Source organism: Pelodiscus sinensis, chromosome 25 (genome assembly GCF_049634645.1).
Source record: "Pelodiscus sinensis isolate JC-2024 chromosome 25, ASM4963464v1, whole genome shotgun sequence".
Lineage (NCBI taxonomy): Eukaryota > Metazoa > Chordata > Testudines > Trionychidae > Pelodiscus > Pelodiscus sinensis.
Window position 1 is genome coordinate 7,604,755 of NC_134735.1, and position 27,072 is coordinate 7,631,826.

Below are 27,072 nucleotides of genomic sequence, written 5' to 3' on the forward strand. Positions count from 1 at the left end.
AACAGTTTTCTGTGAACTATGCTCACAATTCTTTAAAAAAATCTGATTTGAGTTAAAAATATCATCTTGTTCCAATCATTCAGTAACACTGAAAGTTATAGTTTAAGGAATCAGTGGTAATATAGTCTAGTGTTACAATAAAATTATAATTTAATTCATAGTTAATTACATGCTTTTGGAGGATAGATTAGATTTTATCACTTTAAAAATAGCAATATAATTTTATCACCTTGAAGAAAACTTTGCAATTTACTAACATGGCAGAATCCAATAGGATTCCATATATCCATGATCATAGATCAAATGCTTGTATTTCTGCAGTAGACTGACAATTTCAGAATTATAAACTAATTTTTCTAGTAACAGTTAATCAAAATTGAAAAAAAATTGTGCTAAAATCTTGTTTTTAAAAAAAAAGGACTTCAGCTAGGGATGTCAGCATGTAGTCTACTACAAAATTAGCCAATGAGCCTGGGTTTATCAGTTAAATTTTCTCAGAGGCAGCAAGGGCCAGGCAGGAGCTGGTGTCCCCTCACCTCCACACTGCTGTCTCTGACAGATTATGCTTCCACGGACAGATTCTGCTGCCATCCCATGCTGCTGCCTTTGTATCAGAGGCAGCAGTGCAGGGTGGCAAGCAGGAGCTGGTCTGCACAGGAAACTGGTTTTTAAACACGGTGGCAGCAGGGGACTCCCCGGGAGTGGAGCTGGGAGAACACTGGCAGCCAACCTTGCCTCTGGGGACTATTGTATAGTTATGTAACTGCTAAAATTGGATGAGGTTACACGACTATTCAGTTACACGCTATCTATCGTCCCTAACTTAAGCTTGATTAATTCTTTTAATTTGACCTATCTGATCTGCATTAATGCTGTTTGGACAGCTTTCATTGTTTTGGAGTATGCTATTGGATGGTCTGAGCTTCAAGTAGTTGATCTAAGATTTATCTTGAACCTTGTAGTGCAAAATACCAGAACACAGTAGTGAATTGTTAGGTCATTAGGAATGTTTCAATAGTTTATTTTCTCTCGGACTATTTCCATGTTCAGCTGGAATAGACCATATGACTGACTTACTGTGCAAAGCATTCATCTTTTACTTTAGGAAAGGAAAAGTTATATACTGACTCGTTTATTCAGTTTTGTTTTTGAGAAATAGCTAGTGGTAGTTCTTCAGCTCTTATTCTGTGTGCTAAGACGCATTTTCTTGAAATCAGGAGGAACTAGATATGCATTTGTTGCTTGATTTATTTGATTCATGTGCAAAGCCTGTTGTGAAGTGTGAGTAAAATCATGAGATGAATATACTCTTTTAAAAAAAGACTCCAATTACATTTTCAAAGGTTTGCGTTCTGACCCATTTTATCAAATGGAGTTTCTGGTATAATGTTCAGTTTAACTTTAAAATCTCTTTATTGGATTTTTTTCCTCAGATCCTGATAGGCTCTCTAGTCAGTTACATTATCACCGTATTACTATATTAAGAGATTATCTAAGTGTCAAGTTCATTCTTGTGTATACAGGACTTTTAGTCACTAAAGTATAGGTTGAAACTCTGTAATCCAGGACTCCTTAGTCCGGCAACATCCATCGTCTGTCAGGATCAGAGAGTGCCGGTGGAGGACTGGCGGCTGGGCTCTTCAGCGCGCTGCAGCTGGGCAGCCAGGCACAACCAAGCAAGGCTGCCCCACGGGGCTAGGAGCTCAGCATTCTACAGCAGGGCTGTCCAGTATAGCAGAGAAGGAGGTTGGGGGACTGGGAGGGCAGCAAGGGTGGTGGCAAGGGGGAATTGGCTAGGAGGCGGGCAGCTGGTCCAGGGCTGGGGGGAGCCAGTAGCCGGGGAGCCAGATATAACCTCCACTGTGCCAGCAAAATCCCTTATCCAGGACGGGTCAGGTCCCAAGGGTCCCTGGTCCAACCTCTAGAACAAAATAAGGTTTAGCAGAGATAAAGGGCAATCTTAGGCTACTTATATTTGACTCACAAATAGCAGTTAGGTGGGAAAAATACAATTCAGTTGGAATTAAGGATGTTAAGAGGCAGATAATTGGGTAATCGTGTAGTCAGTACAATTTGTGTCGACTTCATGATTAGTCAATAGCGGAAGGCACTTTGAGGAGCTACTCCTGCTGTGCCTCTGCAGTTTAAATGCAGCCCGGCTCCTACTAAATTTAAACTGCAGAGCTGCAACAGTGGTAGCTCCTGGACCTAGCACAAGCTGGGACTGACCTGGGCTTGCTCAGTCCCAGCTTGTGCTGGGTCCAGCAGCCCCTGTCCGCAGGGGCTCCCAGCAGCGAGCTGGGACCCCCCCACAGATAGGGGCTACTGTGGCCGCAGACAGGGGCTGCTTCGCCACAGCAGCTCCTGTCTACAGGGGGTCCCAACTTTCCCCTGGGAACTCCTGCGGACAGGGAGCTGCTGCTGGAGCAGCCTCCCTTGGCGTGCCTGCACTGCTGCCTCTAATAGAGGCAACAGCAGAGGGCAAGGCAAGCAGCACCACGGAAACTGTGCTGGGAGAACCAGCTTTTAAGCTGACACCCCCCTAACTGCTGTCCCCCCCCCATTTTTCCTCTGATATAGTAAATAAAATCGACAACACTTTTTTTATATCACTAGTTTGAATCCCTGCAATTATCAAAGTTGACTTGAACTGATTTTGTTGGGAAACTTGTTAATTTTGAGAACAGTGAATTTGAGACTTGGTAAATGCAGCTGAATAAATCAAGAACTAAATATTTTTCTTATTAGTGGGTAGTTAAAGTAAACAAATTGTTAGTGAAAATTTCTTTTAGGCACAAAATGTGATCTGTTTTGGAAAACAACAATAGAGAATACTTCAAATCACTTGCTTTAAGTTAGTGACTAGATAGTTGTGTTTTATTTGTGGGCTTGACATACATACTAGAGTATTTCCTCATTGTGGGTAGACAGATCAAAAACTTTATCAAATAAAGGTAAACAACTTGTCTTTAAGAGTTTTGTATACTTTTTTATTGTACAAGTGACTTCTGTAGTAAATACTGTGGAGAATTTGAAAGAGCTCTATAAATTTATCTGGTAGTAACACAGATTTGTGCATTGCAGTGTTTACACTAGCTTGTAGACTCCTATCTGGCACTAATGAATGCAGCCCATATATGTTGATCTGACCAGAACTTAAACCAACATTGCTTTATCTGGATATTTTTTGAATAAAAGCGAACTTCACTTTGAGAGAGAGAGCATTCAGGAATTAGAAACAGTCATCCCTAAGGGTGGCTTTCAGAGGAGGTGAGACATTTGTTTTATTGCTTAACATTTCAAAGGTTGGTAAGGAATTAGCTAAAAATAACCTTTAAAACTATATTCCCTGTTTCACTTTCACATTTTATTTTAAATTTTCCATAACCTAGAATGAAGTCATGTTTTTCAGTAGTTATGGGATTTTCTTTCAGTTCCACAGACTGGGCCTCTGAGCCCAAGCAGAAGCTTGGGGCCCTGCGAAAGGGAATCTTTTTTCCTTTGGAGTGTTCTCTCTAGTATGCATGGAACAAGCAGCCCCAATCTGAGGAGGGCATCTTCTAGACAAATCTGCCTTGTATTATTGAGCTGTTAAACTCTGTCGTGCATGCATATCTAGCCACGGGTTTAAGGCTATGCTTTACAGGCAGACTAAAAAGTAACAACAAAAACCCAACCCAAAATCCTCTTCATTAATTTTTTGCCTTTTTTTATTTTCATCTTACAATTTTGAATCATGTAGTAAATGGAAACTCCATTGCTGATAACCAGCTGTTACAGGAATATGCACAAAGGAAGTGTAAGAAAAATCCTAATAGGAACCAGCGCCTTGCCTCTTGGAAGTGTACACGTTTAATCAAGTAAGATTTGGCCTGTAGATTTCAGTCCTATAGGCCAAACTTCTGCAGTCCTCCCTAGGGCTGTGTCTACACTGGGCCACTTATTCCAGAAAATCAGCTGCTTTTCCGGAATAAGCTGCGAGCTGTCTACACTGGCCCTTGAATTTCCGGAAAAGCAACGATGCTCTACTGTACAAAATCAGCCGCTATTCTGGAAAAACTATTCTGCTCCCGCTCGGGCATAAGTCCTTATTCCGGAACACTGTTCCGAAAAAAGGGCCAGTGTAGACAGCCCAGTAGTCTTTTCCGGAAAAGCGCGTCTACATTGGCCACAGACGCTTTTCCGGAAAAAGGGCTTTTCTGGAAAAGCAGCCTGCCAATGTAGACGCTCCTTTTCCGGAAAAACTGAAAACGGAATAGTATTCCGTTTTAAGCATTTCCGGAAATTCATGCCAGTGTAGACACAGCCTAGAAGTATTTTCAGAAAATGTCTTCTGGGTGCTGTTCCTGTATTATTCTTGCCCATGGTTTTACTTCTGCCATCTCTTTGTTTGGTTTTCTAGTAGATTTCAGTTTGTGGCTCAGTAGCACAGCAGAAGAGTTTGGTACATCTTTAACTATATTTCAGTGCAAAGCAGCTACCTAATGGGGGAAACATAATTTGTTACACGATCATTTTTGAATTTCTTTGGTGAATCTTCACTTGAGTTTCTGTGAGGATATTGACCTCATCACCAAGCCAATCATTAAAGCCAATGGATGTAATTCCATTGACTTCAGTGGGCTTTGGATTAGATTCTGTAAGAAATTAATTTCTTATCCTAAATAACACATTTCCATAGTTTGCAAGTTTGATTAGAGTAGTGCTATAGCCCCAAATGCAATTCAATTACAGTTAGTTGGAATTTCATATTATCCAAGCCAAAGGCCTTATTTTTTGTTAGTCCAACTTAACTCTTTAAGATCAGAAGGATTTAATTTTGGTATAATTATTGTCCTGCAACAAAAGAATAATTTTTAAAAGGCATATTTATTATGCATATTAATTGATTTCTGGTGTATTTTATTTTGTGAATCAAACTGGCTTTATCTGTATCTCTTGGAAATGAGTGACTCTCTTAGGGTTTGTCTACACTGGCAGATGTAAAGTGCTGGCAGTTACTGTGCTGCTCATGGAGCATAGCAGCAGAAATGTTATTGGGTGTCCACGCTGCCAGCATATTAGCTTGACCACCTTCGTGGTATTTGTAGCGTCTTTCTGTAAGGTGCATTCTAGGTAGCTATCCCACATAGCACTGCTTCATCTTCTGCAGAGGTTTGTGGGGATGCGCATGGAGAGGTGTGGGGTATCTGGGTCCTGTCCCAATGTCTTGTGGTGCATTGCTTGCATCCCAGGAACCCTGTGCTTCCATCCACATTTGGTGCCATCTTTCAATAGCTTCTCTGCTGCGTTGTCTGCCTCCGCACTGTGCTAGAATGGATCTGCAGCTGTTTGTGAGGCAGATTACCGAGACACAAGAGATTGCATTAACTGTAAGCTCACCATCTGACCAACCCTTTGCAGCATCACACAGAACCAAAAGCCTCCTTTCTGTAACTGTCTCACTCCCAGCAAGTCCCCTGACTGCTTCCTGAGACCCCACCCACTTACCAGGCACATCATCCACAGCCTTTGAGGGCTGAAAGTGGCTCACCTCTTCGGAGGAGGAGGACAGCTCCTGATTGCATGTGTCTATGGCATTGTTTCTTAAAGTGGTCCACGAAACTAGTTTCCACAGGAGGGCAGGGAAGGCAGAGGCACAATGGGGGACTGTGGGCGAGCTTGGCAGCTGTTACTACTTTTAAAAAGCAGAGCTGCAGTGGGGTTAGCTCCCAGGGCCGGAGACTACTCGATTAACTGATCAAATGAAATTTAACATTCGTAGACTGTGGTGGGGTTCAGGGACCAGCGCAGCCAGCTCCCGGCCCCTGCCATGCTGGGCTGGAGCAGTCCTACGCTTGCAGCAGGCTGCTCCTTGGGGAACTGGTTAATTGGTTAAAGGAGGGTGGGGGGAAGAAGGTGCAGACACAGAGGAAGCAGCGTGGGGCTCATCAGTTAACTGTGTAATCAGTTACATTATAGGGATGTGAAAATGTTACAAACATTACATAAAGCATTTTTTGAGTATCTGAAAAATGGAATAATACTTATAAACCAAAGTCTAGTTTTTTTATTTCTTTTACAAGTTTTTTAACAACTGATTACTTTGCCCTTGTGTAGGTTTTGGGTTTATTTCTCATTATGATGACCCTGAAGGAACTTTTGCTTTGTACTTGTCACTGAGTTAGGCACTGCTGAAATATTTTTAGAAAGAGATTTCAGAAACATCAACTGCTTATGTTTTTTTTTTTTTATGGTGGGGAAGTTAATATTAACTGGCCTTATAAATCGTATTCCTACTTTATAGTATTAGAATTAAGTTACTCTTGTACTATGTTTGGCCTTCATATTTATTTCCACTGTACTTACTAAATTCTAAGACATTAGGATAAGTGACTCACTGATGTGGTGATAGGAATGTTAGTTTGCATTCAGACACTTCATTCACTTTTCACTGGGATTTGAGTCACCAGTTATAAGTCAGTGACACAGATTTTTATAATACACAAACAAGCGTCCAAATATTTTAAAAAGCCAGGCATTCTAAGCATACGTGTGTTTATTGGGACAGTGGCGGATGGGAATTAACTGAAAGCATATCCATGGGAGGTTATATTTTTAAAATATCTTTTCTGATGACAACCTACATCTCAAAAAGAAAAAGAAAGTAAACAATTGGAATTGGCTATACTTATTTAAAATTAAGTTAAACTAAATTAAGCTTGTAATTGTGTAGGCCTGTGTTTATAATCTTTTATATGTGGTGGTTCTTCATTCCTCAGTTTGTGTCCATTCCAAAGAATGTCACATATATTCTGTCCTGCTCTTTGGAAAGAATGCATACTTTTTTTCATGAAGTGTAGTAAGGGGTGCAGTTGAATGAGGGGCTCTAGAGAAGGAATTTGGCAAAGTAGTGATATTTGTTCTGCTGTTGAGTACTGTTTGTAAGTGAGTTGAGGCTGGAAACTTATCTTTATAGTCATTTGTGGATTGGGTGTACCATTTATAGCACTCAGGATTTTTAAATTGCAGGCCAGCAACTTGCCCAATTAAAAGTAGCTAATTTTTTTTCTGGTCACATGCAACTGAGCATTAGGATTTTTAACCTGAACAAAAGTAAATGAATGGGGTTACTAGAATTCCTTCAGCCATTGCCATGTAGATTAGTCTTACAATGTGTGGTTTGGTTACAGTGGGAGAAGGAGTCCATAGTACAAGTATTTAGTTTAGCAAAACACTTTCCAATAGCGATATGAATAGTTAACTGATTTTACATCCCTACTTTTCAGAGAATGTGGTTTGCAAGAAAGCCCACCATAGTGGGGTGTGTTTGCTCTTTTTGCCTTCTTGCTCTTTCTCCGTGCTTGACTATAGTTAAGAAATTGCATCTTCAAGTTGGCCATTTGAAATACATTAACTGGTGCTACATTGATAAATGTACTTATCATTTACATTTAATTTTCATCTTGGAAGGTTAGCTAATAAGGTTAAAAGGTACTATTCTTGGATTCTGCCAGCTGCAGTAGTACAGGCACTCTCGTCTGGCACTCTGGTCCAGCATGATTTTAGTTGGCTGGATGTCCACTTACAGTGAGTGTGGCCAAGTTGCCAGTGGTCTCATGAAGTTTGTATACACCCACCAGTCTTGGCTCTGTGTTCTGTGCTGGTACTTACCTCTAATTTACCCCTAAATGTCTTCTAAGAGTCCAGTAAGCAATGGAAGTGTTGGTAAAACTGCTAGACAATATTGACCTCCAGTGGTTTGGCAAATTCTCTGGTTTGGCACCAGTCAGGCACTGAGGTGCTGGACCAGAGAAGTTCAACGTATACTTCATATGTATGTGAGCCTTCCATAAACTATGGAAAGCATACTCTTCGTTAACCATCTTTTTGTAAGTTATTGGGTCATATGCAGGGCTCGACAAATCATTGAATCTATTCGCCCGTGGTGAGTAGATTTCAGTCGGTTGCCCTGTTCACCGACGGTGCACGCATGCACAATGCAGGTCTTGCGCATGCACAGTGCAGGGCTGGTGAGCGGATTTCGCCGCCGTTTGTCAAACCCTGGTCATATGTGTGGAGGTTATTTTGATTTTCTGATATTTTCTAATAGTTATCTTTTGCTCTTGTTTTTGTTTGTATGGCTAAAATGAATCTGGAACAATTTATTCCATAACTGTTCTTTCTTATTGGATTGGTATCAATCCACAAAAGCTCATGGTATCAATCCACGAAACCTCACGATACCATCTACATGTTTTGTTAGTCTATAAAGTGCTACCAGACTACAGGAAGTCCCCGGGTTACATGGATCCGACTTACATCGGATCCCTACTTACAAACGGGGTGAGGCAACCCCGCACAGGCTGCTTCCCCCCAGCAGACTAGGGAGACGCAAAGCTAGCGGCCCCCCTCCCCCCAGCAGATCAGGGAGACGCGGAGCGGCTTTTCTCAGCAGACACCTCAGCTTGAGAATAAAGGACTGAGGGAAGTGAGGTGTGGGAGAATAAAACTGAGCTCTGGAGAAATGTTTGGCTAGAGTTTCTCCTACAATATGTACCAGTTCCGACTTACATACAAATTCAACTTAATAACAAACCTACAGTCCCTATCTTGTACGTAACCCGGGGACTGCCTGTATCTGTTGTTTTTTCAGTTTATAAACCACTTAGTTTGTACTTTGGGAACAACAGCTTCCAAGGTATAATCTGTGAGAACATTTGATGTGGTGCCTGATGTTTTTTGCTTTTACTTTCAGTCTTGTGTTGAGATTTCTGATTTTGTTGGCTTGGGTTTTGGGTGTGTGTATCTTTCTGTGTAAAACTGGGTACCTTTACAGTACAAAGTTTGCTTTGTAATTCTTGTTCTCCGGCACACAGGTCCCTTCAAAATAAAGGGAAATGACCATGCCTGGAGGGTTATGAGATCTATCAAATGGCAAAGACAGTTTTTCCCAGTGCTTGACATTTTAACTCTTGTAAGAAAAGCAAGTGGGCAGGAACTGTACAATCTGCGTCACTGAGTAGGAGTAAAGGGGAGAGTTTTTAACTGGCTTAGTTGAACACTGCAAATCATGACATTTGTATGATGAGTAATTTTAAAAACTCCAAAGCAACTCAAAATAAGATTGTGTTTATAGTTTGTTTCTTGACGGGAAAGAATTATCAGCAAGCAAAGATTTCCAGTCTTAACTTTTTGGAGACTGTAAGTTCTTAAAATGAATGGTGTTCCTTGGTTCTGGGCAAGGCTTATTGTAGCCTAATTCTGGTGCTGAGGATTATAGCCTGAAAGACATAGATAAGATACTTCAAGAACCAGAAGCAGCATTAACGTAGAATGCTATATAAATTAGCCAGAAACATACATTGTACAGATTTAAAAAGCACCTTTCTTCTTCTATTCAGATTTTATTGATTTTATAAAATACCTATGGATGGTTAATTTTATTTTTCGTAATGAAACACACTGACATTGCTTGAAACCCTTCAGCTACACTTCTCTTTGGGGTTGCTGAGTTTTGGCAAAGGGAGCTACGATGGTGCTTTTACTGTTTATTCATTCAGCTCTTATGGCTAGACATGGGTAATCTCTGCCTTCCAGAATCACGGACGGCTATTGTATCATTGATACTTGCATATTTTACTATGTAAACATGCAAAGTATATGAGCCTTCCCCTATATAGACCATCCTGTGATTTCTTTTGCACCTCTGTCCATTGCAGTAGGATGATATGTAAACAAGTTTTTAAAACTATTTCCATTTTAGTAGTGGCTAAAATGGGGTTTCCACGATAAAGATCTGTTCAGAAGAAAATGTGCATTTTTAGTGGCTTGCTAAGAAATCCCCACTTTTGATCACAGCAGTCATAGAAGTTAAAGATTCTCACTTCAACTTTCCCACCAAGAAAATGAAGGAGAGGAAGGTCTGCTTGGTATCATTAGTTTGAGAGCTGAAACTTAAACAGAGCTTTTGAGTACCATCCCATTTTTCATGTTACAGTAGACTTCCGATAATTCGGAACCTCTGGGACCTAAGTGGTGCCTGATTATCAGATATGCCGGACTATCAGGAGGTACTATAAAATGGTTTTACATATATACTGTATACAGTATATACTGTATATAAACTGTTTTTAACCCTTTTTATTGTACATACTGTATACAGTATACTATAATGTTTTAGTTTTTTAACCCTTTTTTACACTTTTCACTCGGTTCAGCTGCTGCCACTGCTGCCTTGTGACTTGTTTTTTGCCGAAGCTCACTTACTAGGCTCTTGCCATTTTGATGCCGGACTATCAGGAGTGCCGTACAATTGGATGCCGGACTATTGGAGTTTTCCTGTACTTGAATATAAACTTACACGGCTTCTTGAAAGCCTTTGTCTTTCTCCAAGAAGCTGATGGTTTAGTTGCAAGATACCTTTTTCATTGGTTTGGGTCTCATGGTGCTGTCTTCTGTTAGACTTTGACTTTTTTGCATTATATTTCTAATTTTTTTTATTCTCTTAAAATGGTTTATCTCTTCCCCACAAAGTATAAGATTATGATTAAGGTTCCAAGAAGGCTGTTCACTGTTCAGATATTATATCACCTGATTTGTTCTGTCATGCGTGTGTGTGTGTGTGTGTGTGTGTGTGTGTGTGTGTGTGTGTACAATTGTAACGAGTGTATGAATTTTAACTATGCTATAATAGAACCAAGTTGTAACTTTACCACATAGTTTAACCATTATGTTTCGCTTCTAAATTGTATTGTTTCCTTTACAGGACCCGTCGGGGCACAGCCCCTTCTTATGGTGCCCAGACGTCCCGGCTATGGCACCATGGGCAAACCTATTAAATTGCTGGCCAACTGCTTCCAAGTTGAAATCCCAAAGATTGATGTCTACCTCTATGAGGTGGATATTAAACCAGATAAGTGTCCTCGGAGGGTGAACAGGTAAGTTGGCCTCAGGAATTATAATTTAATCTAAACTATAATGAAATCTTTAAGCAATATAAGATCTTAATGACATTATTAAAAGCTTTGAAGTTATTTTGCAGTATAGGTTGGATCTCCATTGTCCCGCACCCTTGGGACCTGAGTTGTCCCAAACAATGGAGTTTGCTGGATATGGGGAGGTCAAGGCTCCCTACCCAGCTGTAGGCTCTGCTACTGGGTGGGCTGCACTCCCTGCTGCTGCCTTCAGCCCCCCCTTCGGGCACACCTGGCCAGGGCTGCATTCCCCCACCGCACCAGTCCTGGACAGAGGCCAGCTGCACTGCCTCTAGCCCCAGCTTGGACTGCGCTCCCACGTGTTGGTCCGGGCTGCGCACCCAGCTGACTCCAGCCCCAGTCAGGGCTGCACTGCCCTGGCCCTGGCCGGGGCTATGCTTCTGAACCTGGCCAGTAGGGACTCTGGCCCAATAGTATTTGTGGTCCTGCTGGACTTTAGAGTCTTAATCATAGAATACTAGGACTGGAAGGGACCTCGAGAGGTCATCGAGTCCAGTCCCCTGCCCTCATGGCAGGACCAAATACTGTCTAGACCATCCCTGATAGACATTTATCTAACCTACTCTTAAATATCTCCAGAGATGGGGATTCCACAACCTCTCTGGGCAGTTTATTCCAGTGTTTGACTACCCTGACAGTTAGGAACTTTTTCCTAATGTCCAACCTAAACCTCCCTTGCTGCAGTTTAAGCCCATTGCTTCTTGTTCTTCTGTAGCTTATTGATCAGAAGTCACCGGCATCTCTTACAAGGTACCTTCCACTGCATGATCCCTGAAGTTTAGCAAATAGAGATTTGTTCCCAAGTGTGTCTGAGTTATTTTATGTTTCCCAGTGGCATTACGAAGGGGTGGTATCTTGCGGAATCAAAGCAGAAAAAATAGTTGGAATACATTGTGCTGACTATTATCATTCTAATCAAATGCAAGCAGTAACTTTTTTCAGTAATCATTGAGTTTTAAATTAAACAGGCCAGATTTCTCTCAGTGCCAAGAGTAAAGGATGAAAGATTTTATGTATATGCATATCTTAAGCCTAATTTATTTTAAATGTACTTTGAATAAGATCCTCCGGAAAAGGGCTTTTTTTCCGGAGGATCGGGGCCAGTGTAGATGCTCTTTTCCGGCTTTTCTAAAAGCCGGAAAAAAGCGGCGGACATTTTTATTTAAATGCCGCGGGGGATATTTAAATCCCCCGCGCTTTTCCCTATTGCGATTTCAAAAATGACCATGCCCCTTCCGGAAAAGGGGCCAATGTAGACGTAGCCAATTACAGTTTTCAAGCACCTAAAAGAGGAAGGAGGAAAAAATATTCTCCTTAACCTCTGAAGATAGGACGAGAAGCAATGGGCTTAAAATATAGTTTAGGTTGGTCATTGGGGAGGAAAAATCTTCTTAACTGTCCGGGTGGTTAAGCATTGGGATACGTTCGGGATGTTCAGTATCGTGAAATTAAATTGTCAAGTAACTGCATGAAATTTTAGCAATTACATGACTATTCAATAGTTCCCGGGAGCAGAGCTGGCAGCCAGTGTGCTACAGCCCCACTCGCAGAGTGGCAGGTGGGAGCTGGTCTGTGAGGGGAACCAGTTGACAAACCAGCTCCTCTTGAGGACTGTCTGCCTGCCACCTTACACTGCTGCCTCTGATACAGAGGCAGCAGCTTGGGGTAGCAACAGACCCTGTCCGTGGAGAGGTTGGATCCCACATGGGCAAAGACTGCTTTGTGGCAGCCTCCTATGCCGCCTTACCCCGCTGCCTCTGATAGAGGCTGCAGTGGGGGGAGGAGCAGGTGGCATCATGGAGCTGGTACTGGGGGAAGCTGACTTTTAATGAGGTAGCAGGGGAAGGAGGTGGGTTCACAGGAGACCATACGCATGGGGAGCTGACTTGAAAGCCAACTTCCCGTGCGTATCAGCTCATGCTCCGTCTTGCTGCCTTTCTATTGGAAAGAGCAGTGCGGAGAGTGGTGGCAGGTGGATCTGGTACTCATGGGGAACCTGCTTAAAGCCTGCTGCTCATGGGCACCGGCTCCTGCTCCTCTCCCCTTGCTTCCTCTGATACAGAGGCAGCATGCCGGTGAGTGCGTGCAGTTGATAAGATTAACTGATAAGTCCAGGTTTATCAGTTAGTTGTTGACTTGACTATACGCTAACATCCCTAGAATACATTGTGTAGGGAAGTTAGAAATTTTGAAGAGCAAGTTAAATAAATATCTGTCAGGGTTGGTTTAGATAATACTTAGTCCTGCTTTGTGTGCCTAGAGCCCAGTGGCTCTTATTGTATTTAAACTGCAGAGCTGCTCCGCCTCACCCTCCCCTCCCCCCACCACTGCCTCTGATATAGAGGCAGCAAGTATGTGGGGAAATGCGAGTAGTTGACTCAACTATTCCTTTACGTTCAGATCCTGCATTAAGATCTGCTAATGCAGACTCTTAGCCCTCCAAACTACATTTTGACCCAGAACATCTGGTGGCAGATGGCCATCTGTTAACAAACTCATCGTGGCCAAAATCAAGCTTTTTATTTTTTCCTCCTGATACTAGATGAAAAATATTTTGGTCTAGAACTGCAGAGGATTCAGTTTTGTGTTTATACTATTTATTAGTCTAAGGGTGTGTCTAGACTACATGCCTCCGTCGACGGAGGCATGTAGATTAGACAGATCGGCAGAGGGAAATGAAGCCGCGATTAAAATAATTGCGGCTTCATTTAAATTTAAATGGCTGCCCCGATCTGCCGATCAGCTGTTTGTCGGCAGATCGGGGCAGTCTGGACGTTCCCCTGTCGACAGAAAACCCTTTTGTCGACCGCCCCATTATGCCTCGTGGGATGAGGTTTACCGGGGCGGTCGACAAAAGGGTTTTCTGTCGACAGGGGAACGTCCAGACTGCCCCGATCTGCCGACAAACAGCTGATCGGCAGATCGGGGCAGCCATTTAAATTTAAATGAAGCCGCGATTATTTTAATCGCGGCTTCATTTCCCTCTGCCGATCTGTCTAATCTACATGCCTCCGTCGACGGAGGCATGTAGTCTAGACACACCCTAACAATGGAAAACAGCAGGGTGTTTTCTTTTTCTCTCCCCCTCATCAAAACACCAAAAAGTCCTTTTTGTCCATAATACTGCTTAACTCAGTCAATAAAATCCTTTGATGGTCTGCTTAATTTTCTAGGTTTTGTAGTTAAATAGGAAAACTTTCACATCTGCTACAATTCTAGAGCAAGGATTCATATAATATCAGTTCTGTTTATTTTTTAGTTCAGTTCTGAATGGCCCTAGGAAAAACTAAGGATGAACTATAGTCAAACTGTAACTGATGTTCAACACTATCTTCCATCAGCCATAGCTCACTTTTTTTCTTTATGTAAAAACTAAAAGATTTATAATATGGATTTTGACTTGGTTCAGAAAGATCAAACTGTGCTGATTTCTGTCTCATAAGTTTGTACATCACAAGCTGAGTTTGTTCATCTGATATAAAACGATCCTAAAATATTGAATTATAAAGATAAAATTCTATTCCGTTCTGCAGTTATAGATTATGGATGAAGGTGAGGACTTGTTGTTTGGTCATTGCTGACTTCATTTCAGATATTAGAGGCAATTTTAAAACAAGGAATGTGGTGTTACATGGAATAATTTAATCTGCATGTGAAGCATATAGTTTAATATTACTGCGTGTCTCCCTAAAAACTTATTTTTGTGCTTTATGTAAGTTGTGTGTGTTTATAAGTAAGGATGGCAGCAAAGCCTATAGTTAGTTTAACTTTTTCCATTTACAAGTTGCATCGTGAATTGCTTCTAACTTTGCCAAACTCCATGGCTGAAATTTTCCATGCCAAGTGCCTGCTCCAAGAGGAATAATTTTTAAATCTTCAGGTCTTTCTAAATTGAGATCACCCCCCCGCCCCCAAATACCCACATTAAATTCTTACCTTTTTAGATAGTGATACCTATATAATCTTTGAAAAAAGTACTTGAAATTTGGCAGGGAGGGTGCTCTAGGCTCAGAGGAATTGCCTTTTGCTGTAATATCAAAATCTACTCAAGTTAGGTTGTTACAAGTCTTCCAGAAATTGACCCTTGAACATGCTCTGAGGTTCATTAATCTAGCTGCTAAATTATTGGAAGAGGCCATATGCATTGAACATAGAATAAGCCGGGATTACAGAGACTATCTCTGAGTAGGACTTTCTCTGCAATTGTTTTCCTAGCTGGGGCCAGGTATTGTAACTGAAAGCAGGAGATTTGTCTCCTGTGCTCAGAGTTCCCCTGGCTAGAACTCAGGCAGCATGAAACAAGGAGGGAAGTGGCCTGGCTGCAATTCATGGGGTGGAGAGGGGTGGAAGGGAAGAAACAGTGAGAGTCAGGGACAAACTCCAGGAGAACATGCTAAGGCAGAGCTACTCAACTTTGGAAGCCCCGGGGGCCACAGTGATACTCACAGCACATGCCAAGGGCTGCAACTTAAGAGTGGTTGTATATATATACAAATAGCTTCTTTCACAACAACGGGCACGAATACAAAGATTAAGCCTTAAGCCATGGCGCCGGACCCAAACGTGGCCAGTGTGAGCCAGTCAGCACCTCTCAGGCACTGCCCACAAGGCTAAGCATCCAGCACTTCCCACAATTCCCTGGTGCTCCCAGCACCTCCTTCCTGGTGGCTAGAAATGCCAACACCCTGAACCAGCCAGCCCATCTGCTTGCGTCTTTCAATGCTCATTCCACCTGGGAGATGTTTTGCCGTTGTGGAGCTTGTTCTCTGTGGAGGCCATGTTCAAAGGATCCCACCCCGGACCATGTGTTGAGCACTGCGTAAACCCAAACTGTTCCACTGGCCGCATGTTGAGTAGCCCAGTGCTAATGCATAGTTGTAGAAGAATCTAACCACTCTTCTTTAGAGCCTGGAATTAAATCAGAATTTCTGAGCATTTGTTCATATTCTGTTAAGAAAATAGCTGTGAAATTCACACACAAAATGTCTCCACTTCCCTCTAGTAACTGGTTCACATGTGGAATTAAAACCTACTATAGCTATTAGTTATTTCTTACCTTACGTGGTAGAGGTCTTTGCTGTTTAACTAAAGGTTTCAACCCTGCTGATGACCCCTATTGTGGTCAATATGAGTCGACATGATGGAATTTTTTTCACTTATTTAGTTGTCAAGTAGGAAACAAGTTAAAAAAATCATGTCAATGCTGCAGAGGAAAGAAGTCAGTAGTTCAGTGCCAAAACCAAGGTTGCCTGTGCAGCCTGATGCATCCCAGTTGAGTGCTTGACGCTTGTAGCCTTGAAGTATTTTTAATGTAATTTGTTGTAAGCAATATGTAATTTGTATTTAGTCCTTAACATCATGAATTTAAGAGCAAAATACGTTTCTGCAGTTCAGAAGGAATTATATTGGTCCAGAATGTGCCAATAGAAAAGATGAATCATTTTATAATTGCTTGTAAGGAAGATGAATAACTTCATGTTTCCTGTCTGCTTTGTCTGAATTGAATGATTTTGATGGAAAGAGAGTGAGACACTTTTTTCTTCATGTCTCATGCAGTGCATATTTGCCAGTTGGCAAGTAGGGTGGTTTCCACAATAAAGTAGTAAAAGAACAACTTCTACAGCCCTGACATATATTTTTTTAAAAGCTTCTTTCCTTATGATTTCCTTCAGATTCAATTCTGTTTTTCATGTATCTATTATAAGGATTTAATAGTGTAGTTGATAATCTATAAGCTTTTGCTTATTGGTTTAATGCTATAGACTACACGCATTCTTTTCTCCTCTCCCCTCCGCTCTTACCAGCAAATTTTTTAGTAGGCTGGCCAGCAGCCCAACTCAGCCTTGGCTTGCGATGGGTCCGGGACCTACTCCCACTGTGGCTCTACATTTAAAGTGTTTTAGAGGGAGGGCGGGTGGGCAGGCAGCCTGGCTCAGTTCCAGCTCATGCCAGGTCTGGGATCTCAGACCCTCCCGAGATGGGCTACTGCCACTCTGTGCTGCTGCCTCTTTATCAGAGGCAGTAGCACAGGACAACAGGCAGCTTGGTCTATCAGGGGAGCTGTTTTTTAAACTGGCTCCCCTTGTTGTCCAGCTCCTGCCTGGCACCCCTGTGCTGCTGCCTCTGATACAGAGGCAGCAGCGCGGAAAGGCAGGGGGCTCTTTGGGAGTGAGGCTGGAGCACACTGGCTGCTTGCGCTGTCCCCAGGGACTATAGAATAGTCGACTAACTGATAAGAAATCATGAGGTTACTTGACTATTCAATTAACTGATATTTAACATCCCTAATTTACTATAGATCACTTTTTGACTCTGCAAGTCTGTCCCGTTTCCTGCTTGCATCTAAGGGTCTGATAATCTTTATTGTTAGTATGTTTCAGATTAATATTTTATAGCTTTGCTGTGTTGTTGTAGCTGTATTGGTCCCAGGATAAGAGTGTGATAAGGTGGATGAGATGATACATTTTATTGGACCAACTTCTGTTGATGAAAGAGACAAGATTTTTCAGCTCCACAGAGCTTTTAGGAATGCTTAGACTTTATTACCTACCTCACCTTTTCTCCAATATTTTTTAGCTGACAGTTAAGTGCTGCAGTTATGGCACGTATACATAAAAATGGTGGATAGTAAATCACCAGAACTGGGATTTATAATGGAAGCACCAACTTGGCAATCCATCTGTGTAAGTTTACTCTTGTGATTTGCTGCTTAGTGGCATGTTGCCTCATCAGATGAACCGTGTGATTGAATGATGATCATCAAGCTGCAGGAAAAATGTTTAGTCTGGGCTGACTTTCTTGTAGGTTCATTTCAGGTGGCTTTATAGGATTCTGTTAGTGCTTTGTGAGGTGATAGAGCACCTCCTTGGTCTGGCACGCTGAGCCTGAGTGGTTCTGAACCACAGACTTTTCCAGACCTGAGGAGATCAAGGCTCCCCTCCTGGCTGTCAGCCCTCCTCCTGGGTGCTGATCCTGGCTCGGCTCTCCACCACTGGCCCCCACTGCCTCCAGCTTTGCTCGAACTGTGCTCCCCGCCACACCGACCCTGGGCTGCACTCCCCACTGTGCTGACTCTGGCCAGGGCTACTCTCTCAGCCATTAGCCTGGGCTGCACTCCCAGGTGCTAGTCCAGGCTCTGCTCCGTGGCACCAGTCCAGGATGTGCTGGCCCTGCTCCCCAGTGCCAGCCCAGCCCCTGATCCTGCCTAGCTGGGGCTCTCTAGTGCAGCGATATTCATGGTCTGATGTTGTTGGGCCAGAGTGTGATTTTACAGGTTCAGCCTGTAATTATGGACACCAGTAACTGCCACTTAGCTAAAACCTGTAAATGAGAGCTTCTGCGGTGCAAACTAACAGAGTGCCTTTATTATATATCTTACTGATCTGATCTGGAGGAAAGTACCCAACAAAACACTGACTCTTGGGAAGCTTTACTTTCATTTGCAGTCATGTAAGTGCTGAAATCTCTTGAGAATACCACATCAAAGAGAGTGCAACAGCTAACTTTGTGTCTAGTTCCGGGCTCTCAAACTCAGTTCACCTGAGGGATAGTGCTGGTCTTCAAATCATCCTAGTGGCCAGTAGGTACCCCTCTCTGGCAGGGCTCGGAGGTTAGGGGGAGATCCTCCATGCATGCCCCGCTTGCTAGCCCAGGCAATTTAACCCCCTCTCCTCCTGGGGGACCCCGGTGCCACCACCATTAGTACAGCTGGGCTATAGTGGCTTACAGCTGCTAGCTCTGTGCCTCTGCTTGCATTGTCCTTGTGACTTGGGAGAGGTGTGTGCAGAGCCATCTCATCCATTGGACTGTTTGACGTGGCTGCCTTGTGCTTTGCACTTTGGGGGGGGGGGTCCCACAGCAGCTGCCCCCACCATCCTATGGATGGGATGGTCCCCCGCACTCAAGTTAGCCTGTGGATCCCTGGATGGGCTGGTGCCAACAACAGGCTCTCTCTTTCTCCCCTTATCACAGCAGTGGGAGCTGCAGGAAAGCAGAGCTACACGTCAGCCTGCTCTGCTCTGCTGTCATCTCCAAGCCACCCTGTTTTGGGTCTGGGGTGCTCTATTTCCTGCTGGTGCAGTGAAACAGAGGAACTAGGCTGGCCTGGGACATGGCAGTGGAGTAGAGCAGTTTGCTCTTTTTGTGTGTCATTTATTAAACTATGTTTGCAATGCAGTAGGTAAGGGTTTGTGAGATCTTCAGTTAATCTGTTACTGGTTTCACACAATAGTTAGGTGCTATGAATTTTTAAAATAGTTTCAGACTATGGTAGGAAGAGTGTGTCAGAATATTTGGTATGGCTATTGAACATAGATCTTTGTGACCATAGGTCCAGCTGATAGTGTTAATAAGACCTTGTTTTCAGTTGCTTGTAACTTAGCCAAATGTTAACCATTTGGGCTGAAGTCTTTCATACTGGTGCTGCTCTTGAGTAAATTTTTGGTCAAAATGTTTTACTCGGTTGCTTACATAAACAATGTTGAGGTCTTTTCTTTGAAATGCTCTGGCTTTGGAGTAGGGATTTGAAATTTGCCAAGGGGATAGTTTTTGTATCAGGAAAGTGCCTTTTGCTGTGTTTGTAAAAGTCCTCTGAAATTTGACCTTTGAAAATCGCAGTTTGCACATTCTCAATAGAGACATCTAGAACCTAACAGATCAAATCTTCAAAGGTTTTCCTCACTGAGCATACTTAAGACTCTCAGCTTTTTGTATTGGAAAGGCACCAGTGTTACCCCTACACGGCTATAGCAGCACAAAACTATGGGGGCTCAGAAGGACTTTACCTGTAATGGCTACTCCCAGCAGCTTTGGGCCCAGCACCAGAAGGAAGACCAGAGGGGAAGAGTGTTACAGTTCTATGCTACCACTGACTCCCCCACTGCTGGCAGGCAAGCAGCGTGGAGGAGGAAGCTATCAGATTAGAATGCAGTGGGAACAAAAGGAGGGAGAGGGAGAGGACGGGAACAGTTTCTGGTGAGACTAGAAATTGAGGGCAGAGGAAGAAACTAAGACTGGGGCTCACACACCAGCAGAACCTACTAGTGGGTTGTGCAAGAGGCCCTGTGGAAAATAGAGGCAATCTTAATATTGGCATTTTCAAATTGAGTGCTTGAGTTTGCAACCTTAATATTTATTTTAATGCTGTTTTTTGTGTATAAAAGTACATGAGAGTTGGGGGAGGATTGTGAATAATTTTTGTGTTTATATTTATGGTATCTGATATTTATAGACTATATTTAGTGAAGATGCAATAGTTCAGTTGTTTGCCATCCCTGATTTCTGAATTATCACTTAAACTAAGTTATAATTTGTCTGTCAACGTTCTGTAAACTTTTAAGTTCCAATGTAAGTTTTTACTGGGTTACATATTAAAATATGGTCCCCCGTTCCAGGCAATTTACTTTCTGGGTACAATCTATTACATCTAAAGTTTTTATGAAGGTCTCAGTCACCATGTATTGATTGTGCAGAAGTGAATTTTAGAGCACTTGCAAAACGTTATGTGGAGCAATTTGAAGGTAAGGAGATTGGCTAACTGGAAGGGCATATTTTTCCAAGTGAAAGTCACTATAGTAAAAGTTGAGACTACAAGTAGAGAGGGATGTTTTGTTCAGTGCCATAAACCTGTATTTGCTTGCCATCTACTTGAATCAAGCCTGTGTTTTCTTGTGGCTTAAATAATACAATACCAGTTGAATTTTTATGAGAATCTTAATTTACAGGAGCACTGTAAAGCTCATATTCCTAAAATATTTTTCTGGTCACATTATTTAAACATTTCCTTGAAATGCTCTTATTATGAAATATGATTAAGTGGCATTGAATGCAAATAAATAAAAGTTATTCGCTGGTCCTACAAACTCTTCTTGTTATCTGAAACTCAGTTTCATCTGTTAGCCATAAACTGGTTTAAGTAATGTATTAAAGGTGTAACCAAGGTGCAATTAGGGATTTCTCTCTGTACACTGTCATGAAAGCTCTCCATTTGGAATTTAATTAACAGTTCTGCTGGTATGTGAGCTAGTAGAAAAACCTGCTCAATTTCCTTCAGCTGCTTTGGCTCTTTATTACTTTCTGTATGAATAATGTACTCCTTTTTATTGCTGAAGTAAGTATAGGTGATTTGAGTACATACATGCAGCAGTTCTAACGATGAAGATACCATGTATAGTCAAATTCAACTACAGTCGTATTTTGGAGACTTAAGATTTATATTTTTAATTTCATAATCAACTTAAATACCAACAGTTACTGTTACTCCTACTGCAAATGACAGTAGGAAATCGGGTATCCCAGTTGAAATCCTACAGGTGCTTAGTAGCTTTGTTTATAGTAAGTTACACTTCACTTTCTGTCAGATAAAAAATGTTGCCAGCTGTGTGTGTGGTTCCTTTTTTTAAAGGTTAATGTGGCAAGTACTAATTAAAAAACACAGTTGTTGAAATTAAAGGCTACAGGCTGAGTAATAAAGGGGCAGTGTGTCTGCAGAACAAATGAGTGCATGGCAGAGAATGTTCTGCTGACTCGGTAGGAAGATTGGCTGCTACGGATTGAACATCTTTAGTCTGGCACTCTGATTCAGCAACATCTGGGGGGGGGGGCTGTGGTCCAGGATAATTTTAGCTGACCCGATGTCCATTTACCATGGGTGTGGCCAAGTTTCCTCCCATCCCATAAAGTTTGTTTACAGCCACCAGTCCTAGCTCTTAGTGTTTTGTACTGTTGTTTAATTCTGATTTACCCCAAATGACTTCTAAGAGCCCAATAAGCCATGGAAGTGTTGGTAATGCTGCTAGACAATCGTGACCTCACTTGGTTGGGAAAATTCTCTGGTTTGGCACAGGTCAGGTCCTGAGGATGCTGGACTAGAGAGATTCAACCTGTAGAATTTGCACTACATGTGAGTTAATACAAGGAATGTTAAGGACTAGTTGACCATCCGATAAGCATTTGCTTATTGGATGGTCTGTCGACTAAATGATTCCCCCACTTGTTGCCTCTGAGAGGCAGCAAAGGATGACGGGGGGTACTTCCAAGCAGAAGTGCTCCACAGCTGAGCCAGGGGTCAGCTGTGCAGCGCTGCTCCTTTAAAACCCCGAAGCATCATGGAGCCCAGGGTCAACTGGGGACGCCCCAGCTAACCCCAGATTCCACGCGGCAGTTTCCCAGAATCTGGGGTCAGCCGGGGAAATGCTGCGCAGAACCCGGGGTCAGCTGGGGAGTCTCCAGCTGACCCCAGGCTCCACAGCTGCCCCTTTGAAACGCCGCGTCGATGTTTCAAAGGGGCAGTGCCATGAAGCCCAGGATCAACAGGGGACTCTACAGCTGATCCTGTGCTCCCCGAGGCATTACAGCGGAGCCCGGGGTCAGCTGGGGAGTGCGGAAGGAGAAAAGGAATGTGGGTGTGCCTATTGACTGGTCGAGTAGTCGATGGAAATTCCAACTACTTGACTAGTCAGTTAACTGCAGTTTAACATCCCTAGTTAATACAGTACCAAAATGGCTTTTTCTTTTAAGAACTATCTTTGAAAATCTACTTCCTGATCTCCTGCAGACTGTCTCAAGTATTTTGAATGGGAGTATATAAACTGTAACGGAGTTTTCCTCTACTGTTTCCTTTCTTGCTTTTCTTTTCTGTATTCTTCATTAAATCTTCCCTGTTCAGTTAACCAGTGCTGAACCAATGCTGGTCTTTGAAGACCACAGTACAGATAAGATCAGTGGAGTAAAGCTGCAGTTAAAAATTGTTAGACCATGTCACGCCACAAGATGAGATTGCAAAATCATGAGGCAAGAAATCGGCCTTAATACATTCAAAGCTGAATGTCCATGTCCCCACTGAGTGCAAGAATTCAACGTAGTTCTAAGTAGGGCATCCCCAGTAAGGAGACTGCCGTCAACTTTGAGAGCGATGCACTATGGGTAGCTGTCCCACACTGCCTGAGCCACTTTGCATTCTGGTTTATGCTCCCAGAGCACACAGCAGGGGGTTCTGGGTTCTTGTCATCAGTGTCCCATAATGCACTTGACTACTTCCTCCTCTCCTGGTTGAGATCAGTGGGAAACGGTTGATCTTTTTTGGACCTGCTTACCTGCGCTGATGCCATAGCAGCATGAGCATGTATCCCGTTTTAGATCAAATAATTGTGATATTAATGACTAGTAGTAATGTTAGATATTGTTCAATTCAGTAATCGTGTAACAGTACAAATTCTTAGTGGTTATGTGACTATTCAGTAGTCCCCGGGGGAGGGGCCAGCATCCATTGCACTCCCAGCCCCACTCCCCCGTCACTCTGCACTGCTGCATCTGTAGAAGAGGCAGCAGCTCAGGTAGGCAGCAGCCCTTGTCCGCAAGGGGTTCCGAGCTTCCTGCGCACAGGGGCTGCTCCAGCATCCCGGCTCTCCCCCTCCCTCAAGGTGCTGTCTTTGATACAGGGGCGGGGAGAAGGTGGCTCCACAAAGCCTGTGCTTGTGAGGAGCCAGCTTTTAAGCCATCTCCCCCTGAGCATTGGCTTTCCTCTCCCCCACCGCCTCGACGCATGTACCACTGGCACCCTACTACTCTCCTCACCCTCCAAACTGCTGCCTCCCTATCAGAGGCAGCAGCTTGGGAGTGGAGGGGGCCAGGCAGCTCCACAGGATTGGGTGCTTGTGGAGAGCTGGCTTTTAAGCCAGTTCCCCATGGGCACCCAATCCCAATCTCTCTTTCTCCCCCGCCTCCCTCCCGCTGCCTCTGGTATAAAGACAGCAAGGTGGTAGGAGGTGCATGTAGTTGATAGGATTAACCAATATGCCCAGGCTTATCGGTTAATTGTTTACACGACTATACTCTAACATCCCAAATGTCATCCCTAATGGCTCAGTATTTTGAGAGAGTATGCACGTCATTCCACCAGGAGGAAGACGAGGATAAATCTCAAGATCCCATAGACACACTGTACAGGCAAGCCCTTGTGCTGATGGAAACACAGCTAACAATCAAGTCTCCAGAAATGGAAGAATGCCGGTATTGGTGCAGTGAGACAAGCACAGAGTGGTGGGAATGCATAGTGCTGCAGTAATGGGACGATCAGCAGTGGCTGCAAGACTTTGTAATATGCAAGGCCAATTTCATGGAACTTTATAAATGGCTTTCTCCTGCTCAGGAGATGCCTGAGTGAGACATGCTTTGATAATGGAGAAGCGCATGGCAGTTGTCCTGTGGAAGCTTGCAATGCCTGACAGTTACCGGTCCATTGGGGTATTTCTTGATGGTGCTGGTGGATCGCAAGAGCCATTTCACCAACCTCAGTGTGACTTGGTCAGGAAAGATGCACTTGTTATGCATCTTTAGAGCTCCTGCCTCTTCAGAAAGCTGGAACTTTTTTCCCAGACTGGAAAACAAAATTGGAAAGGTGGAAATGCCAATAGTCTTGGTGACCCAACTTACCTATTGTTCCCATGGCTCATGAATTTGTAAACAGGCAGCCTGTACCACAGTAAGGACCAGTTCAACTACAGGCTGAGCAAGTGCAGAGATTTTGAGCAGCCAGACACTAGAGTGATAAGGAGAGTACAGCATGGGGCAGTGCAAATCAGAGGCTTTGAAAAAGGTTTTATGAATGGCCAGTTTTGAGTCATGCACGTTGCTCTCAACAAGGTGCTCCTGCATTCAGTGTGTTTTACTGTAATACCCACCCCATCCCTGCAATACAAGAAATAAAGAGACTGTTGTTCAGAGATCATGCATTTTCATGTAGGCTAAGACATCAGGGACAGAAAAAGGAGTCAGCGTTGGGACCAGAAGGTGTGAGGGTCAGAAAGGTGAGGATAGCCTTTTGCCTCTTGAGTCCTTGGAGGTTGAGTGTGAGGCTGCCCTTGAGTGTGTCGTGTCCTCTCCCTCCTATCCCACCCCCCGTGTCCTGTAGCCCTTGGGGTTGGAGGCTGTGGAACTGGGTGAGGAGGGAAAGTTCTTCTGCACGGGGTGGGTGAGTTGTGGGAAATATTCCTCTCCAGGCACGCTGTCATTCACTCCATCACATCCATCAAGGAAAGACATTCTTCTGTTGCCTCTCTTGCAGTTCCCTGCATACTCTCCTCTCCTGCTGCTCTGCTATCCCCTCCTGCTGCTATGAGCACATCTCCAGGAGCATATTCCTTCACTCCATTGGCTCCTTAAACATGTTTTCCCTTGTCCGTTTTCACCTTCGGATTGTGTCAGCCAGACAGCTACTGGAGCCAAGGGACTGCACAGCAAGTTCCCTGCTGTTCCCACTGCAACAGAAAGTTACCGGGGCACACATTCCAGGAGATGTATTGTGTAGCCTAAAACCTAATCTGTTAACATACAGGGAAAGTCTTTCTAAAGACAATGGAGACCTGTTCTGTGCAAGGTCAAAGTTATATTTTAAAGCAGCCTCTGTATGACATAGAATCATAGAACTGGAAGGGACCTCAAGAGTCTGGTCCCCTGCCTTCACAGCAGGATCGAGCACCTTCTAGATCAGGGCTACTCAACATGCGGGCCGCATGCAGCCTGCACCCCTTTTGTTGGCAGCCTGCGGTTCGGTTTCAGTTGACACGGGGCTCAACACGTGGCCCGTAAGTGGGATCCTTTGAACATGGCCTCCATTGGGAACAAACTCCACAATGGCAAGGCATAGAATCATAGAACACTAGAACTGGAAGGGACCTCAAGAGGTCATCAAGTCCAGTCCCCTGCCCTCATGGCAGGACCCAGCACCATCTAGACCATCCCTGATAGATGTCTGTCTAACCTGCTCTTAATATCTCCAGAGATGGAGATTCCACAACCTCCCTAGACAACTTATTCCAGTGTTTAACCACCCTGACAGTTAGGAAGTTTTTCCTAATGTTCAACCAAAACCTCCCTTGCTGCAGTTTAAGCCCATTGCTTCTTGTCCTATCCTCACATGCCAAGGAGAAAATTTTTTCTCCTCCCTCCTAGTAACACCTGTTTAGATACTTGAAAACCGCTATCATATCCCCTCTTAGTCTTCTCTTTTCTAAACTGTACGAGCCCATTTCTTTCAGGCTTCCCTTATAGCTCATGTTATCTAGACCTTTAATCATTTGTGTTGCTCTTCTCTGGACCTTCTCCAATTTTTCCACATCTTTCTTGAAATGTTGTTCCCAGAACTGGACACAATACTTCAATTAAGACCTAATCCGCACAGAGTAGAGCGAAAGAATGCCTTCTCGTGTCTTGCTCACAGCACTCCTGTTAATACATCCAAGAATCATATTTGCTTTTTTGCAACAGTATCACTGTTTAACTTGCATCTGACGAAGTGGGTCTTTGCCCACGAAAGCTTATGCTCCAACACTTCAATTAGTCTATAAGGTGCTACAGGACTCCTCGCCACTGTTTAACTTGTGATCCATTATGACCCCTAAATCCCTTTCAGCCGAACTCCTTCCTAGACAATCACTTCTCATTCACTGTGTTTGAAACTGATTATTCATTCCTAAGTGGAGTACTTCGCATTTGTCCTTATTAAACTTCATCCTGTTTACCTCAGACCATTTTTCTAGTTTGTCCAGATCATTTTGAATTTTGACCCTATCCTCCAAAGCAGTTGCAACCCCTCCCAGCTTGATATCCTCTGCAAACTTAATAATCATACTCTCTATGCCAATAGCTAAATCATTGATGAAGATATTGAACAGAACTGGCCCCAAAACAGACCCCTGCAGAACCCTACTTGTTATGCCCTTCCAGCATGATTGTGAACCATATACAGCTGAATTTCAAGGGAACATTTGGACACTCATGGTTTGGAGGAAGGCATGGTAAGAGGCCTGCTAGGACACGATCATACGGGCGGGAGAGAGCTGGGGTCCAGTCATGCTGGCGGGGCAGAGTGGTGGCTCATGCGGCTTCCTTCCTCTGTGTTCATCATACCCAGCTTCCTTCCTGTGTGTCTGCCACCTCCCATTTGCCAAGAGAGTTCTTTTTCCCCCCATCCCACAGAAGCCTGTGGAAGGGAGGGCAGCAGTGGGTGGGGGGAATAAGTACCAGAATCTGAAGCTGTAGTAGCTGCAGAGGCAGCAGCTAATTGCTTTCCTTCCTTTATCCAGGTTGCCATGCGAGA

General features: G+C 43.5%; 1 protein-coding gene across 2 annotated transcripts in view; it reads left to right on the top strand.

The window, feature by feature from the left end:
• Window positions 1-27,072, top strand: part of AGO3 (argonaute RISC catalytic component 3) — an 80,108-nt gene that overhangs the window by 4,248 nt on the left and 48,788 nt on the right. For both annotated transcript variants that reach the window (XM_075908840.1, XM_075908841.1), the window contains exon 2: window positions 10,748-10,919. In XM_075908840.1, coding sequence (XP_075764955.1) covers window positions 10,748-10,919 — 172 coding nt within the window. The remainder of the gene's footprint in view (window positions 1-10,747; window positions 10,920-27,072) is intronic.